The 19,427-nt window shown below is 37.9% G+C and overlaps 2 protein-coding genes across 2 annotated transcripts; both read left to right on the top strand.

The window, feature by feature from the left end:
• Positions 1–6,323: 6,323 nt before the first annotated feature.
• On the top strand, positions 6,324–14,321 carry LOC106180447 (uncharacterized). Its single transcript, XM_087018856.1, has 7 exons — positions 6,324–6,472; positions 11,812–11,951; positions 12,202–12,307; positions 12,506–12,624; positions 13,108–13,162; positions 13,626–13,759; positions 14,027–14,321. Exons 1-4 carry the CDS (start codon positions 6,391–6,393, stop codon positions 12,529–12,531), a joined length of 354 nt encoding a protein of 117 aa, XP_086874982.1. The 5' UTR covers positions 6,324–6,390; the 3' UTR covers positions 12,532–12,624; positions 13,108–13,162; positions 13,626–13,759; positions 14,027–14,321.
• LOC147760192 (putative caffeoyl-CoA O-methyltransferase 1) lies at positions 12,578–14,179 on the top strand. The gene is made up of 4 exons (XM_086994086.1): positions 12,578–12,583; positions 13,108–13,162; positions 13,626–13,759; positions 14,027–14,179. The coding sequence occupies exons 1-4, from the start codon at positions 12,578–12,580 to the stop codon at positions 14,177–14,179; spliced, it is 348 nt and encodes a 115-aa protein (XP_086850212.1).
• Positions 14,322–19,427: the final 5,106 nt, after the last annotated feature.

Raw genomic sequence — 19,427 nt, 5'->3', positions numbered from 1 at the left:
GAATTATTCGTTCAAGTGCGTATATTTCCCAATTGTGAACAACATTGCCATAGGGACCCTCAGAAAGTATTCTTATCCCATTATAATTGAAATGAACTTTACAAAATTCTAGAAAGGATTTGGTTTTCCTGGATTTTTAATGGAAAATTCAATAATCGAAGGTTTAAACGTATAGCTTGTAGCTTTCGGGAAGAAAGCGCGCCCTATACCTAGGAGAGCGAGCTGAGATAAGAGAACTATACCGCCTTCGAGACTGTCAGAAAGTATTTTATCCCATAATAATTGAGAAGGTTTGCATAAAATCCTAGAAAGAATTTGGTTTTCTTGCCTTTTTAGGACAATTTCAATGATTTTATGGCAAGGTTGTTGCTTTCAATAAGGAAAGGTTTTATTACCTATATGAGAGAGCGCTGAAAGGACATTTAAAAAAATCTCCACTCTCAGGAGAGTCCTGAAATGCCTCGTCTGCTCTTCTTCGTGCCGAAATTTCAGTCCTGTTTATTATATAGACAGACAAGTGTGCTTTTTCAGAGATAAGACTGCCCCCTTTGAGACTATCTCAAATTATTTCTCATCCAAAAGGCTAATGTAGTTAACGCACCGTGTTCAATACTTTGGATTGTTAAGGGGGATTAAAATTACATCGAATGTGGGCTCGCGAACACGTTTATCTTTTTCGGTCATCTTTACCTTTGAGAGTACAAAAAATGACCTTATCTCAAAAGACAAAACGAATTCAAACAAGTTTGGTATATAGGCCTATCATGCAAATTACTTTGTGCTTGGTTTCTCACGCAGGATAAATGTTTGCCTTTCAGGACGATTTTTTAATTCACCAAATTATGGTAGACGAGATTTACTTGTTGATGTGTTGGCACATCGTTCAGTCAGAGTCAGAAAGGTTTCATTTATGATAGATCCTGAAATTTGATTTACCTGTTGATCCAGTGAAACTATTTTCACAGTACGGAGGAGGTCGGGGGGGGGGGGGGGGGGGGTAATAAAGATCAGGTCCGATTTCAGTAACGTAGATTCACCCTGAATTTCAGAGATAACCTGAAACAATCCTCTTCACTAAAGCATACCCTTGCCATTTCAAGTTTCCTGAAATTTTTATATGCTCTGGGTGCGTGGATTGGGCAGGCGGTGTAATATAAAAATATAGACTTATCAATAAAACTTGTCCGTTAGCCCCAATAAACCGAAAGTTAAATGGAGCTTTCTTTTTCTTTGCCGAAAGCGTACAGATACAGATACGTAACGGCATAGATTCATTTGTAACATATTCATTTTCAGTGCGTCGTAATCATTAATAAATTACACATCTTACACCCCATTCTCATAGATTAGATCGACCTACATTGGATCGACCTAACTCCCTGGGGGTTCACGCTAAATAGCTGTCAGCCGGGCGGACACGAAAGTTAATTACCCCTTAAAGCTTGTAGTAGGCGGGGACGGACACTTAAAGGGGCCCGCACACGGTGAGCATTCGGCGCGCGCCACTTGCGCTGCGCCAGATGCTCGCGCTCCTCAGCTCCCCGCAAACGATGCGCTCTTTGCTCAGCAGAGATGCCTCCCGGCCTGCCCCTAGCGGACGCACTGTGAACTGTGGGATCATGTGTTTAAGGAAACATTACATATTGTTGTTTTTTCTGATAGTAATGGATAATGGTGACCACGTTAATCAATCAGACTAACTATAACTGTGTACATTTTTGTTGACTTCGCTGGGGGCTGCCATTTTTGTTTGTTTCCGGCTACTGGCACATGCGCATTGTTAGCATGGCGTGAGCAATCGGCGCTTGCACCCCGCACACGGTGAGACATTTGTCTCAAGAGACCAAAAAAATCAAACACGTGAGAAATTTTGCTCAGCCGCGCGTGAGGCAAAAATCTCACCAAAATACCCCCGCACACGATGAGAAAACGGCGCAGCGCAAGTGGCGCGCGCCAAATGCTCACCGTGTGCGGGCCCCTTAAGGGGGATTATCTGACAGTAATCTAGTGAGACTCCCCGCGGTGATAGATCGATCTAAAAGTTGTGAGAACAGAGCCTTAAACAACAAAGAACCGTTTTAAATATTTTGACGGATGCTTGCAGTTTACATCTCCACAAATATAAATACATTTGAGCACAGCCTTGAACTAGTTGAAACATTGCCGGTGTAACGTAACAGAGAATCTTCCATGATAGAGTCCGCTTGTCATTCCCTTGTACAGGTAAGCCGATCACCCTAGATTTTTACCCGCATAGGTCAGGTTAAACCTAACCATTATAACTAAATGGAGGGGAACTCTCTGTTACACCGGTCCCTATTCAGGCCCACGTTATATATGCAGGTTCTCAACTGTCCTCACTACGCGATCGTCACCATAATAATTTAACGAAGCAACTGCATTTAGTGGCATGCAACGTGTAAGATATAAACAGGATGTAAAGGTTTTTATTCTAAATTTAAATCTATTTTAAATCTATTCTAAATGCTCTAAATTCGAATTGTCGTAGAAGGGAATGCGAGTAACCAGGCTCTCATCTTTCCTGTGAAGAAACAAAGAGAAAAAAAGTTGGTGATTGTGAGAAAGCAATTGGAATTCGTGTATGTGTTTTGATAACTTCTGTGTGGATTTCCTGTTGCTTTTATATGTTGACTACTTGTTAATTTTTATATGAAATTATTTTTCATTTTAGTTTCTATGTTGCTTCATGTGCATAATATGATAATCACTCGGTCTACAATAGATACAATACAATAGAAGTTGCACATGTTTTACAACATTTTATTTTTCTAATAAAAAGGGGATAGCTAACAAACTTCCCGGTTTAGCTTGGACATAATAACGTTATTATGTCCAAGGGTTTAGTAAAAGGGCATTACTAAATTCGCAATTAGCCTGCTCCACCCACGACCCACTCTCCGTCATACAGCCTCGCAGTGAAAATCGTTCGCCTGCTACAATCTCCCGGTCTCCAGTAGCAATGGGAGAAGTTTGTACTACTTCAAAACAATGCGGTTCAAGAGATAATGTTTCTTGTTCAAATCAACTAACATTATCTTAGAAATTAACTTAATTACATTTGGGGATATATGGCGGACACGCCTGTTTATCAATTCTATTATAGAAACCAACGGTTAAAATTATTTTATCTCCCTAGTTTTAATTTTTAGCATATCATTTAAATAATAAAACCACAGCACTGAGTCTAAAAACCACAGAGAGCGACTTTAAAATAATACACTAATCTTCCATAATGAAAGAAGATCGAAATCGTATAGAGACTTTTAAAGGAATTTAATAAACGATCAGATTATAAGGTCTAAAAAGTGTTGTGTTTCTTGTCAGAAAAAAAGAGAGAAGAAAATGGTGCGGTGGTGCATTTTTTCCTCTTTCTTTTCTATTTTTATCATAAACATTCAGTCTAGTTCCTCACAATTCAGGTAACGTCTTGGATGTTGTCCTAAATGATTGATTATCTAAACTTTTATTCATTAAAAATAATAGAGAAAATATAAGAACAGGTAAAATGAAATAAAAATAAACACGTTAACTTATCAGCACCAGCATAATAGGGGCAGCCGCAAAATACTACAAGCTCAGCTGTACGTTCTTCAATGTTAGTTAACGCTACGCGTTCATGATATGAGAAATTTGCGTAGGTCGTGGTGAGGGGTTTCAAGTGACGCGCGTGGCTACAAGAAACATTATGCCTTTTTTCCCCGACTTCAAATGCTTTTTTTTTCAAATTTTGGTAAATTTAGTTAATATATTTAATGGTTTAAGTATTAAATATAATAGAAAAATAATCATCAATCATATTTATTAACAAATAATTTGTTATGTTTAATATTTATTTTCTAGAAATTTCATTTATTTTCATATTCTCATCTGGTAATATAACAACGTTTATGATAGGCTTTAGGAACCTAGGTGGTTGATTTACGACTAACATTAGGCTTGCGTTAATGTCACTAATATGCCCTTTTGAAATATCTTAGATGTCGGTACGAATCGTCCCCTTTCTAGTGCTCACACTGTATCTGTTTCAACCACAACCACATGCACAGTTATCTAAAGGAAAGAAAATTTCGCGTTATTCATCTTTTGTCTAGTACCTTTCATTTTTCTTTTCTTACTAAATACGTTTGGAACGGTATACCAACTAAACCTACCGCCCATTCAAAATAAGTGCCTCCTGTTTATTTTAAAAGCTTCTAGCACGTCTATGAAATGTTGGAATCTTTCAAAATATAGAATAAATAAAAATGATAAATTAGGACAAAACATGGATAAAAATATATAGCAGATGACGACGGCAATTTTATAATAATATACAGGGAACAGGGACAAAAATTGCTTGGTAATGCCTCATTTTGCATTTGCAAGGCCCAATGATATACTGGTACATGATATTTGTCTGTCATCACATTAATTTGAAAGACATTCTCATACAAGCATTAACCTGTATACGTTACTTGGACATTTGCTAGCTTGTTTGTGGCTTTCACGGGAAGCGCACAGCCAAGCAAGACATCTTGAGGAAGGTATTCAGTTTGAAGTAATAGATCTCAAACTTGTTGGGGGTTTTCACTTCAGCGGGTAACCGGTGAACTAGATCGACGATCACGCTGAGAGGTTGATACAGGTAAACGTAAAACGTCATTTTTATATCCATGTTTAAACTGGCTGATCGAGAATGTGTGTGTTTGTCGTGGTGGTGGTGATGGGGGGGGGGGGGGCCTTCAGATGTAGGCCTACATGTACCACCAAATTCTTCCTCCCGTCTCCCTCTTGTATATAGTGCAAGTTTGTTCAATTGGGGTGGCTGGTTTATAAGAAATTAAAATTTTATGTTAGGAATTTTTTCTATCCTTTCTATGTCTGATATCTATATGTACGAATGAGTTGTGTGTGTGTCCGTTTTCAATGTATCCAAGCCGACTGGGTGGCAATTTGCACTAGTGATAGTGCATAAAACTTCCATATAACTGACAACAGCAAACATCAATTTTACAAAACGTCATCTCTTTGAAATGATAAAACTGATGGAAGCGAGGTAAATCAATCAAACCTTCACTTACCAAACACAAAAGATCCTTTCAAATTGTATTAAAATTTTAATTAAAATGGATTAATATTTCCGAAGTGCAGTGTCAGCTTTTATGTCAACGGCATCTATCTACCTTTCTCTTTAAAAACTCAGGACGCCGTTTCAAATTGTTATAATATAATTATATACTAGAAGTCACAAAAAGGGCATTTCGAATTAAACGTATACTGTAACTTTTTTGTGTGACGGGATATAAAGTCGGATATAAAGTCAGCGGATTTAGAGGGGTCGGTGGGGTCCTTACCCTCCCCCCTTTTCGATTTCTGGTCCACTCTTGAAATAAGAATTTGGCTAGCTTAATCATAGGTGTAAACCGTACCAAATGGCACCGTTCGCCCTCTTAAGTACCCAAACTTTTCGGGGCCCTTCAACAGGCCCCTAACCCCACGCTAATATGAACTGCTCCATGGATAAGTATATACTGGAAATAAACTATTTTCTTTGCGCTGAAGGATGCGTCATTTTAAATTGTTCAAATATTTGTTTGCAATCATGTTAACGTGAAAGATACATTGACAGAACAGCGGCAAGCTTTAAATGCGGTACTTGAACACTTGTTAGATCGTACCCGTGGCTTAGACAGACAAGTTCTCAACATGCAGTCATGATCACTTTTAACAAAGATCTAAAACTAAGTGGGCAGAGTCACCTCAGGAGGTATATATATATATAGACACAAATTTATTTTTAAACCTTCATGACCTGTCCCCATCATCTAGTACCGCGGTATGGAAGGATAAATTGCAAGAAATAAAATATATCTAGATATACTTCCATGTTCCAATGAAGCGAGTGTTACACGTGAAAGATCTAAATGGTATCATAATTCCTGCAGTCAGTAAACGGCACAGTTAACATAATGAGCAAAAAAATTAAACTTAAGAAACATTTTTCCGTCGGTGACTGTCAAGAAAATTCCCAGGCACCGACTTGTAGTACTCTATATTGTGATGAAATGAGCGATAAAGGTGCTGATGCCTGCTCTGTTGATGGAGATATATTACAGTTTCACTTCTAAAAACACTGGCGTAACGGCGTAACGTCATTAGCTTGTATGAGTAACAGCATATTATCTCATGTATTTGCGCATTATCTGAATGGTAGAGGAAAAAATCCTAAAGTATCGACCCCCCCCCCACACACACACACACACTTGACAACCAATGTGCTCTAAATGGGGTAGTTCCATATATTTATTTACATGGCACTTAGTTGATTTATTTGCTTATTCGTTCATTATTTTTAAAAAGTGAACTGTTGGTTGCACCTCTTATTCCAGGATGTCTGACTACTCCAAATGGCTCATGTATGCTGGTGCTGCTTGTGCCATCGGCTTGAGTCTAGCAGTGGGATACTGGAGAGGTATTTTAACATGAATAATTTTGTTTTACACAAGGAGAATCACGTACAAATCACACAAACCCGCGATAGGAATATATAAATGACTAGGTCAGATGACAAAAAAAAAAAAAAAATGAAGTTTTTGGTTGCTGTAATATGATGGCTCTTTACTGAGTCCAACGTGCCGGACTCTATTCAGGAGAGAGACAACAACAATGCGTCTGACTTCTACGAAAGTTTATTGTGAAGTGCTAGGCTTGTATATACATGTACATTAAAAAGTATGAGGAACACCTGTTTACTTTAACAATGGCTGAGAACTGTCATCAAGTGTAATCTGTAGGTGACCAAGGGTCATTCAAAGAATGCCACTAATGGAAGCTTGTGAACTTTGATGACATTTACCAAAAACAAGAAGATAATGTTACATCTCCCTTTCTTCAATCAAATGTCCTGGGTGTTAACAGTCATAGTCTTGGTGAAATATCCCTGCACTGGCAATATGTGCTTGTTAGTCCTGCCTGTCAGATATGTGTATCCAATAGTGAACATATACTGTCATTGAAAAAATTCTTGATAAAGTTAAGTTCATATCCTTTTGTCCAAGGGTAATTTCCTCTAAAGTCTTTTATATCACTTTGCAAAAATTACATAGATTCTATAATTTTTTGTTTGCAAACTCTGCCAGCTCGTGTTACATAGGGCTGGGGCGAATGACATTCATCTTTCTGAGGGGTTGATTTGACTTTAACTGGGGACTTAACTGGGGCATTTACAGCAGGCTTTGGGTGATCTGCTAGAATTTTAAGATCACTGGATTTATTAACCAGATTCTCAGTGCAAATAGGCACTTGAGGGTCAGTGTCATGAGGAACATTGGGCTCTTTTGTTTTGAGAATATGACGCCTGTTACGTCGATATATACCACCATTAGGAGCTTGTAAAACAAATGAATTTTCATTCACCTTATCAATGACATCGGCAAGTTTCCATAACTTGTCATTTCGCTGAAATCTGACTGACTCACCTACAGTTATAGGGGGAAGGGGTCGGGAACCATGGTCATAAAATTTCTTCTGCTTTTGACGACTTGAATCTATCTTATGTTTGACCTTTCCAGGATCAATGAACTGGGGACACAACTGTTGATTGGTGGCAGGTAAAACAGAACGCAACTGCCGTCCTTGTAATAACTGCGCTGGGGAGTATCCGATGTCAAGGGGGGACACCCTGTATTCCAATAAGGCCAAATTAGGGTCAGATTTATCAGACTTTGACTTTTCAAACAGTCTCTTTACAATTTGGACATATTTCTCAGCTAGTCCGTTGGACTGAGGGTAATTGGGGCTGGAGGTCACATGTTTGAAATCATATTGCTTAGAGAAATCAGTGAACTCCTGAGAGGCGTACTGAGGACCATTGTCTGAAATGACAGTTTCTGGGATTCCAAATCTAGCAAATATAACCTTTAACTTGCTGATTACTTGATAACTTTGAGTAGAGGTAAGTTGAGCTACCTCAAAGTATCGACTGTAATAATCAACTACAACTATAAAATCCTTTCCATCCCATGTAAACAAGTCAGTGGCAACTGTTTGCCAGGGGTAATCAGGGATGGGGTGTGGCTGCAAAGGTTGTTTAGGGTTGTTATTTCTCTGCATGAGACAAATGGGGCACTTGGAAACAAAATCATTAATGTCACCTGACATGCCTGGCCAAAAAATTGCTGATCTGGCTCGTTTTTGGCATTTCTCTATTCCTTTGTGACCTGTGTGTATAGAATGCAGCATTTTCACCCTTAGTTTCTGGGGTACGATAACCTTTTGACCTTTGAGCAGTAGGCCATCAATGTAAGACAATTCGTCTCTGTGATTCCAAAATTCTATAATCTCAGAGGGGCAATCACTCCTTTTAACAGGCCAACCATTTAAAACGGTTTTGCGCAAAGTCTGAAACTGTTCAGTTTGTTCAGTTTCTTGACGAATTTCGTCTAACTTTCTATCACTAATAGGAATTTTTGAGAGCACTGCATGTACGTGTGCATCCATTCCTTTAGCGAGCTCTGGGTAGGTGTCTTTTACAAAATTGCGAGACAATGTGTCTGCAAGTGGTATCTGTGTACCTGGTTTGTAAATTACCTCCAGATCGTATCGCTGTAATTGTAACAGCATTCTCTGCAAGCGTGGAGGGGCTGTATTCAAGGGCTTCTTGAATATAGGAATTAAAGGTTTGTGGTCTGTCTCCACTACTACTTTACGGCCATAAACGTATTGGTGAAATCTCTTACACCCAAAAACTATCCCAAACATTTCTTTTTCTATTTGGGCATAGTTGATTTCTGATGTATTGAGAGCTTTGGATGCATAAGCTATGGGTTTTCCATCCTGCAACAGTGCAGCACCTAAACCATACTTAGAGGCATCAGTCTGTAAGGTAGTGACCTGGCTGGGGTCAAAATACGTTAACGTAGGACTTGGGGCCGCTGTGATTACCTCTTTTACTTCATTCAGAGCTTTCTCATGCTCATCGATCCAATGAAAAATCATGTCTTTTGCAAGTAACTTGCGAAGGGGGCTGGTAATCTCTGAAAGGTTGGGAGCAAATTTAGCTAGGTATGTCACCATACCCAGAAAAGTCTCTAACTCTTTCTTATTAGTCGGGGCTTTCATCTCCCTAATTGCTTTGACCTTTTCCGGGTCAGGCTCTAAGCCTTTTGATGTGATAATGTGACCAAAATATTTTACTTTAGTCACGCCGATTTCCATTTTTTCTCTGTTGAGTTTGATCCCACACTCACGTGACCTTTGTAAAACATTACACAGATTTCGGTCATGCTGTTCTCTGTTTTTTCCAAACACTATGATGTCATCTACTAAGGCTATTACACCGTTTAGACCCTCAAAATTTTCGTCTACCCTTCTCTGAAACTCATCCTGCGACGATCTCAAACCAAAAGGCAGTCGCAGATATCTGTATCTACCAAATGGCGTATTAAACGTCGTAAGGTATGAGGATTCTGTGGATAGTTTAATTGTCCAATACCCTGACCTGGCATCCAACTTACTGAAGTATTGAGCACCTGCTAACTGGGGTAATACTTCTTCTAATGTTCTAGGGGGGTAATGGGGTCTCAAAATAGCTCTATTTAGGTCTTTGGGATCCAGGCACACACGTACCTTACCTGAGCTTGATTCAGGCTTCTCAACAATCACTAGAGAATTTACCCATTCTGTGGGCTCTGTGACTTTACAAATCACGTCAAGCTTCTCCATACGCTCAAGTTCATTTTTGAGCTTTTCATGAAGTGCATGCGGCACTTTGCGAGGGGGGTGAACAACAGGAATTACATCGGGATCAGTGTGAATTACACATTCACCTGGGAACAATCCTATACCCTCGAATACGTCTTTGTATTCATGCAATATTTGGTCTTTACCAAACTCGGATTTGTTCAGATTTTGGCTGGGTTTACTAGAATCTCTTTTTCCGACCAGCTCTCGCTTCACATCAGCATCTACATCGCAAGCATACACTAACTTAATCAGGCACAAGTCCATACATGCTTTCAAACCAAGTATCGGTGAAGATTCTGTATCAACGACGTGAAACAGAAGGCCAATGGACTTTTTCTTATACTGACAAGTGAAATTTGCAGACCCTAAGTTTTTTAGTGAGTGACCATTATAAGCAGTAAGCTTCTGACTAGGAGGTTTCAGGTCGTCTACATGACCAATTGAGTCAAACACATGCTTGGGTAAAATATTCACTTGAGAACCTGTGTCAATCTTAAACTTAACATTGATCTTTGCTGGACCAATTTCTACACGGCAAAATGCTTGATCTAAACCCTCTGACGTGTCAATACTATCTACAATAAATTGTGAATCTGAATCAGAATCAGAATCGGGCTGATCTGGCAAAGCTTGCAACTCATTAACATGTTTTTTAGCAATACTTTTGCGACATTTTTTAGCAAAGTGATTGAATTTCTTACAGTTATTACACTGTTTACCCTTAGCCGGACATCTATCAGTCTTGGCATGCTGGTAGCCACAATTGTCACACTCATGTCTGTCCTGCTTTTGCTGTTTCTTCTGTCTGTTCACATGTCTCCAGTTGCCTGTACGTGGAGGTTGTTTCTTAATGCTGCTGACCTCTTTTCCCATTGTCTTGAGTTGTTCCATTGAATACTCGTACGACTGGGCTATCTGCACGGCTTTGTCGAGTGTCAGCTTGTCACCTTCATTTATGAGTTTTTCCCTCACTTTCTCTGATGAAGTACCAAATACGATCCTGTCTCGGATCATCTCTTCTGCATTTGTGTATGCACAGTCAACAGCAAGTGTCCGCAAACGAGTAATAAATTGTTCAACGGTAGATGCACCTTGAGTTTCATTGTTAAACTTGAACCGCGCGAAGATGGGATTCAGTTTCGGCTGCACATGGGCTTTAAAACGGTCATAATATGACTGCAGCTTGTCTGGTTCGTCCAGATTTGTCCAAGTTGACTTTATTTCTCTCCCCTTGTCTCCTATCCATAACAAGAGATAAGTCACCTTCACTTTCTCTTCCTTTTCCTTTAGTGGCCCATTAAAAATAAGTTCCACAAGACTATGGAATTTTTTCCACTGTTCAGGAAGATTAGACGCACTCCAGTCCATGGAAGGTGTTGGGATACCAGTGAGTTCCATGCTAACAGTTAACACAATGTTAAAACTGCCACGGATCGTCACTGTTGCCTATGTCTGGCAACCACTTCTGACACCATGTAATATGATGGCTCTTTACTGAGTCCAACGTGCCGGACTCTATTCAGGAGAGAGACAACAACAATGCGTCTGACTTCTACGAAAGTTTATTGTGAAGTGCTAGGCTTGTATATACATGTACATTAAAAAGTATGAGGAACACCTGTTTACTTTAACAATGGCTGAGAACTGTCATCAAGTGTAATCTGTAGGTGACCAAGGGTCATTCAAAGAATGCCACTAATGGAAGCTTGTGAACTTTGATGACATTTACCAAAAACAAGAAGATAATGTTACAGTTGCCTCTCTGATTTAGTATAAAAGTGCGATGTCATATAGACGTGATATCTTCCCGTGTTTTGGACACACACACACGCCTCACAGCAGTAATGTTAGTTTATATGGATAATTGGCATAGGACGACGCGGAGCTTCTCTTACCTCTATTGCACTTCGCAGAGCTTACCTTCTGGCTTTACTAAACACTTTTCTTTGATTTCCTACAATTAATATAAATTCATTTGATATGGAAGTTACAAACATACAAAATCGGAACTTAAAAAGGGGCCCTTGTTTATGCTTTAAGACTGAAAATTCGCTTTTCCGTTTTCAGGTCGCATGTCTTTACAACCCGATATAATCGTGGAAAGTCTCGTCAGTTTACGCAAGTCCCATCTTCATAAAGATAAAGTGATAAAATATATTGAAAACAATTCATTACGTCTTCTCCAAGTACAGCGGAAATTGATTGAGGTGCGGAATTTTTTATTTTTTTTATTTAAAGATGCTAATTTCTTTACCATTTACCACTCTTTCTGAAATTCATTTTTGCTTTTAAACATGGGTAAATCACGTTTTGAAATGTTCTTTTTTTTAAATTGTGAGAATCAGGTATCTCTATCTTTTTTTTTTCTTCATTTCAGAATTTAAATATTAAATTTGATCATGATGCCCAAATGACTTCGCTCGTGCCACGTATAATTCTGATTCATATCTATTTTAGGTAACAATGAAACACCCAAGTCGCATAATGCTGGGCAGCACAGATGAACTACAACTTTTGCAAAATTTAGTTTCTCTAATAAAAGGAAGGAAAACATTGGACATTGGTAAATTTTAATTCCCTTATTTTTCAATATTTTCTTTCTTTGGTTGACCATTGGATACTAAATTGTATTATCTAATCTATCTTTTGGGGTATATAACGGTCATTGTTTTGAATTTCTGGCAATCGTAAAGATATGGATTTTAAAACACCAGAAAACATATTGAAACGATCGCGAATGAGGTTTCTTTCTCTTTTTTAGGAGTGTTCACAGGTTATAGTGCATAGGCTATAGCACTAGTACTTCCTGAAGATGGAAAGGTAGTGGCCTGTGATGTCAGTGAGGAATTCGCAAGAATAGGGAAACCATTTTGGAAAGAGGTTGGGTAGACCGCATGCTAATCTTGAACAAACAATTCCATGCGCGGACACATACAAACACCCACACACACACATTTGCGTGCACGAGCAAAATGGAAATAGCGTCTGCTGTTTTTTTTTACTGTTTTGGGGAAAGACACGAAAGAGCCTTTTATAATATTAACACTCAAAATTTGAAAAACAGGAAAGAGGGATAAACTTGATTGTCATAATTTTTTTAATGCTTTCAAAATGCGGTAGATGTTCTATCCCGTACGTTTTAGGAAAATCTAAATGAATTTCAGGAGTTGTAGTCATTAACAACGCGTAGTAAATGTGCCTTTTAAGAAATCTTAGTGTTTGATATTCTGTTTGTTTAGTGATTCTCGTGATACCAGTTTTAGATTTTTGTCACAGTTTAATTCACACCCAATTGTCCAATCAATTCCATTTTATTTACGATTAGCTCAGGAAGTAAAACTTGCAACCTTATTTTTGTTCTAGGCAGGAATAGATCACAAAATTGACCTCAGGATTGCACCAGCTCTGGAAACTCTACGTAAGTTTGAGAAGAAATGCGTAAAAATACGAAAAAAATTGTAAGTACTATTTTTCAGATTTGTTGAGAATGACCCAGATCCAGCTATTATGAACATCCGAGTTAAAGGTTCGCATTATACCTACGAAAACGTGTTGATGATTAAATTTGTGGTAGGCCTATATTGCGAGTTCGCCGCAATTTTTTATCATAGAATTTGAAATCTCTATAAACTTTATTCCATGTAGGTCATAATATTTCACAAAAGAACTTCAAAACATACAGTAACGCATCCATAACATTTACGTATACACGCGAACTGCCCGACTTACGATTCACCGAAACTTATCCCCAACGTAACTCGGAGTTACAACAAAAAGACATTACTGAATGCGATAATTCATGGGTATAGAGACCTGATTTGACTTTTAGTTTTAAAGGTTGTCAAATAGACTTGAACTTGCAGTTGTAATATTAATTTTAGAGAAGTTGGTGGATGCAGGAGAAAGTGGAACATTTGATTTTGCCTTCATTGATGCTGATAAAGAAAACTACCTGAAATACTATAAACTTTGTATGACCTTGGTGCGGTCTGGTGGGATTATTGCTATCGATAACGTATGTATGATTTTTTTTTTTTTTTTTGGTTAGTCAAATCCATAAAATGCTGGGACGCAATACAACTTGACCAGCAAAATGAAATAAAGAGCTTTTGCTATTTCAAGAAAAATCCTTTCAAGTCACTCGTTTTAATAATGTGTTTTCCTCACATTGAAATCTTTTAGTTTTGACTGGATGTTGCATCTTGTCATCTTTTTTATCCAAGCTTTTCAAATACTCTTGAGTTGATTAATTAGCTTAATAACATACAATAATGTTTCACAGGTTTTACTGGGAGACAGTGTTGCAGATCCTGAAATAGTACACGCAAAGACACTGGCGATACGTGAGCTGAATCAATACGTTTATGCTGACCAGCGTGTGAACATCAGCATGTTAAATATCGCAGATGGTGTGACTCTGTGTTTTAAGAAATAATAGATTAACTTTGAACATCAGTTGCCATATCTTGCTGCTTTGCCTTTTGCGTTTTGTAGTTGAGGCTATTTTTAAGATAAGATATGGGAGTGAACGACAATTCTACAGTCAGTAAATTGTTTCTTATGTGGATTGAACATGATTATGTTTTTGATGACGTCAGGGAGGTAATTATGTAGTTTTATCACATCGCAAATCGCCAAATATAAGATCTTATTCTATGCCAACTATATAACAATATAAATATATTTCATGTATCTACCGCTCAGTGTGATAACAGAGCGAGTGCACAAGTTACCCGCTGAGGTAAAAACACCCAGTTTGAGATTTTATTTAAAACAGGCTTTGTTTCTGTCTATGTCTCTGTTACGATCTAGCAACAGTAGCAAGAGTTTGGGTGGAGTCATACTCCCAAAATTGACAGCAGATACCTATACAAATACGGAATTTCGTACGAAGATGCCCCGAACGTACTATAAAGTATCTTAAAATACGATATGTACAGAAAGTTACACAATAGCTCCCAAACCGCTCAAGGAGGTAACGTGGAAATAATAGTTTTATAGTAGTTTATACCCGCAGGAATACAAGAAGATTACACGAAGTTACAGACCATTGTGCTTTCTAGTGGTGCTCAGGAGTGACTGACAGGAAGATGCTCTGAGGTTTGCTTGATATATATCCGATATATCCCTGTAGTCATGAGAAAATGCCTCTCGGAATAAACGCTGTGAGTGCCACAGGTGGTCTAGCGTCCATTTCGAGATCCATTCTCTCGTGTCTGACGATATTCATCAGTCGTTTGTTATAGTAACAAAAATCTTTCTTTTTTACTGAAATTATAAATGCGACTTTTATCACAATTGTGTTGGAAAAGATGAGATAGATGGACAATTTATCCATTCAAGAATGCAACTTTGGCTGGTCGTAAGCAAAGGACTATGAAGTGGACATAATGGCAGATGTCGGCTGTGCGTGTATATTTCACCAAACACAGCAGTGCAAGCGGTCACGCTGCTGTTCTATGCTATTTGGGTTTATTCAGTGGACCAGATACATTTTTGGGTCGTGTTTTCTAGCAAATTACATATGCAATTATTAACCAAAAGAAAGAGGCAATCAGTATTATTTTGTTTGGAAAACTTATGGACAGTTTGATCAAGTAAGTGCTGCATTTGGAATAGTTCTATCTTCTATGCAGTGTTTCACTAGACAATGCTGACGGGAGTGAACCCCAGCAACAGACTGCGGGTGAAATGAACAAATTGGTTTTCTGCACTCACGAGTTATTGTATACATTATTGTAGCTGGCGACAATTTGTGCAGGGCGACAATTTGTGCCGTCACATATGTATCTATAGGGACGAATATTTTATTGAGACGTTTATCTATATGGCGGACCCCATAATTTCCTTCTTAAATTACTGCCCTGTGATTTACAACAACATGTACATCTGCCTTCCTGGTACATCCACGATGCATATACCGGGCAAGGCTTCACCTTTTCGGGGTCATGTCGATACTCCCCCGCACCGTTACTCCCCCGCACCGATACTCCCCCGCACCGATACCCCCCCCCCCCCCCGCACTGTTACTCCCCCGCACCGATAATCCCCCTCAGTATCGAAGCAATGGTGTGGGGGAGTATCGGTGCGGTGATGTATCGGTGCGGGGACGTATAAGCATGTTACCTCGTTTTCAGTGTATGACACTGTACACTCTTGAGTATGCACGCGGTTTATAAAAAAGTCACTATCTTTTATATAGAAAGGGGCCGAGGATAGTGTTTTGGTGGGGTGGTGAATTCCTTCTTCAAGATTGGATATTTACCTCGTTATGATTAAACTTTTTCAGTTAATTAGCAGTAATACTCGTATAATATATATAAAAAGAATATATTCAAGGGAACATTCAATGAAATACTTCTTTCTTGTGGTGTTTTTAAAATTATTTCTTCTGTTAGAGTATTAACACTTTATTACTTATTCCAGTATCAATATGTATATATTCACGCGGCATAAAAATGGGCGCCCTCCCCCCCCCCCCTACACACACACACACACACACACACACACACACACACATCCAGCTCTAATCTAACGTGACAGGAAAAAGTGACGGATTAAGCTCTCTCTCCCCCCCCCCCCTCCTCATCCACCCAACCCTATCGTTTGCTGGTTCATATCCCTCATTTCTCCACAGCGAAACAGGTTAACGCGGTCTGCAACATTTTAGGGAGAGACAGATGAAATATAGATTCTGTCATAATGTCTGCAAAGTTTTAGTTGAAAATCTGACAAAGTTGATTAGTTTTAGCCTTTAAAAATGTTCCATTATACTGTGCTTGAAGTGGTTCCAAGAGTCCCAAATATTTTACTGGCATCTTGATAATTTTTCTCTTGCGTGCTCCCCCCCCCCCAAAAAAAAAAACCGTCCATACACAAAAATCGATAATCGTATGGCATTTTTATACAGGCAATTGACCTACTTTCGGCAAGAGCAGGTATTAGCGCTTTTTAACAATTTTATGACTTGGGCGTGGAAACGTGATTTACGTCTGTGTTATTAAAGTTTATTTTACAATGATGTGATTAATAAACAGCGCGTGTCGATCAGATCTTTCAAAGTTTTTTTAGCATAAAGGGGCACTGCGCTTCAAGGATAACGGGAAATGTGTACGCAACTCAAAATCAAGAAAAATACTGCATTTTTCTCTTGTATGCATATTATATTGCCTTGAGTTATAAACTGGCCGGAAGTGATATTTATCTCTGTAACGAGACGTTGCAAACGAAGTTGTCAGCAGGAAAGGCTACATGCTTTAGAATTTAGGGACATTTTTAAAAAATACCAAAAAAAAAAAAAATCACTCTCCAGAAATAGGAGAAAGTTATCAGAAGTAGATTAAAATATTTTAATAAATATTTTAAATTTAAGATTATTAAATTTAGCCTGTAAAAGTACAAAGCTGAAAATGATTTGAACTTGCACTTTTGAAAGCTATTGAACAAAATGTTACGTGAACCAAAGCAAATTGTCTGATTTTCTTATACCTACTTCTACACTCACAAATGAATGACATCCAAAGAAAACGGTGTTTGCACTGACCAAGACCCCAGCCAACTATATGGCGTCACTCTCAAACAGGATTTATTTAATAAAATAACTTCATTTTCACTTGCACATTGTATTTCTACAATATTGTTTTTAATTTTATTTTTATTTGATGGAGGTCTTATCTTGGCTTGAAAAGGAAAAAAGTCCTATTTGCTTGTCTTGATCGCCTTGGTTAGATTTGGTGCAAGTTTTCGGTACATGAAGGTTGGCGATGTGCTGTTTCCACGGGCATTTCACACATTTAATAGATTTTAAACTGGTAAAGTAAAATGGGTGCTAGTATAATACTTGTGTTGAAGGAATGTACATCTCTTGGCCTGAAAGTGGTTTAAAGTTGATTGGAATTGCAACTAAATTGTTATTCAAGAGGATTTCATGTGCTGTGTTTCTTTTCAAACAGTCACAATGTAGATGTTGATAACTAAATTAATTTTTTAATACATTTTCATTTTCAGTGGTTTTTTTTTAATTTGGAGGGAATACTTGGTAATTGAAGGAAAAATGATTATAAGTTAAGACTTATTAAGATAAAAAATACCTGTTAATCTATTAAAGATAATATTAACTTCATTTTCATTGTTACATATCATCAACACATGAAAAGAGTTTTAAACAGTTCATTGAGTGATATCAAAATGAGTAAAAACAGAAATATATTGTTTTAAACAAAAGAAATGATTTTATTTTTTGTTATGGAAATAACAATGTGCAGCAATACTGTAGCTTACTCAAAGCAGCCAGGTTTTGCTTTAAAAATAATAACATATCTAAAACAAGGCAATTATTTTTTAGGATTTAGTAACAAAATTTGTAATTATTTCTTTGTAAATCTGAAAATCTTATTTATCTTCAACAATCTGCTGATAAAAAATAATTAAAAATTAATAAATGCAGAATCTCAAATTCTAAGGTCCCCTTATTTGAAACAATAATCAATAATAAAAGGCCAATAGCAATTCAAAATGATGCTGTACCATACTGACATGCCATATTAACAGATTAATACAGGCGCGGATCCAGAGTTATTTTCTGACAGTCTTCCAATTTATCTTTGTTGATCCATCCTCCATTTTTGACCGTCTTCTGACAGAAAAAAAATAGATACCTGTCAATGTAAACTTGAAAATCTGACCGTCTTCCGGAAGACCCAGAAGACGCCCTAAATCCGCCCCTGTAATATGCCTCTGGTTTACAATATACTCGTATAATCACCACCTTTTCTAAATTCTACTTGAAGCTAGAACAAAGGGGGTTAATCTCTTCATCTGATTGCATTTAGCAAGTTTCCCTGTTGAGTTGGATCAATCTACATATAGACTGAAAGTTTGGGAAAGAGCCTGAAGAGGTAGTTAACTTTTTCCAGGTTACAATTAGAATATGTAGTTATCACTTAACAACTAGAGGATCAGAGAGGCGATACCGCCTCCGAATATTGTACCACCAGCTGGAGCAAGCGCATTCGTATAGACCCCCCACATATACAAAATAAGGAACACAGCCACCAGTCTTGTGCTTGCCAAGCTGTAAAAATTCAGTCAACAAGAATTTTCAAAATATGCAAAAAATATATATATAACTAAAAATGGTACAATCAAAGTTAAGTTCATCGTAAGGTAGGTCAAAGGTCAATTCCAAGGTCACAGTAAATTGCCAGTATATGACTTCCTATTCTAGTTCAATAGTAACTATGGGCCTATCTCTGCCAGGTTTGGAGTTAAAAGAAAAAGAAATTAGCAGAGTTCAGTTCATGATAATAAGTGGGTCAAAGGTCAATTTCAAGGTCACACTTAGATTGCCAGTATATGACTTCCTATTCACGTTCAATAGTAACTATGGACCTATGGACCTATCTCTGCCAGTTTTGGAGATAAAGGAGAAGCAAAATATGCAAAGTTCAGTTCATGGTGAAAAGTAGGTCAAAGGTCAATTTTAAGGTCACATTTAGATTGCCAGTATATGACTTCCTATTCATCTTCAATAGAGACTATGGACCTATCTCTGCCAGTTTTGGAGATAAAAGGGAAGCAAAATTTGCAAAGTTCAGTTCATGGTGAAAAGTAGGTCAAAGGTCAATTTTAAGGTCACATTTAGATTGCCAGTATATGACTTCCTATTCAACTTCAATAGTAAC

The sequence above is a fragment of the Lingula anatina genome, chromosome 8 (genome assembly GCF_051362555.1).
Source record: "Lingula anatina isolate TDL-2025a chromosome 8, LinAna3.0, whole genome shotgun sequence".
Taxonomy (NCBI): domain Eukaryota; kingdom Metazoa; phylum Brachiopoda; class Lingulata; order Lingulida; family Lingulidae; genus Lingula; species Lingula anatina.
The sequence above is the reverse complement of the archived record's forward strand: the minus strand, read 5'-3'. Positions and strand labels throughout refer to the sequence as shown.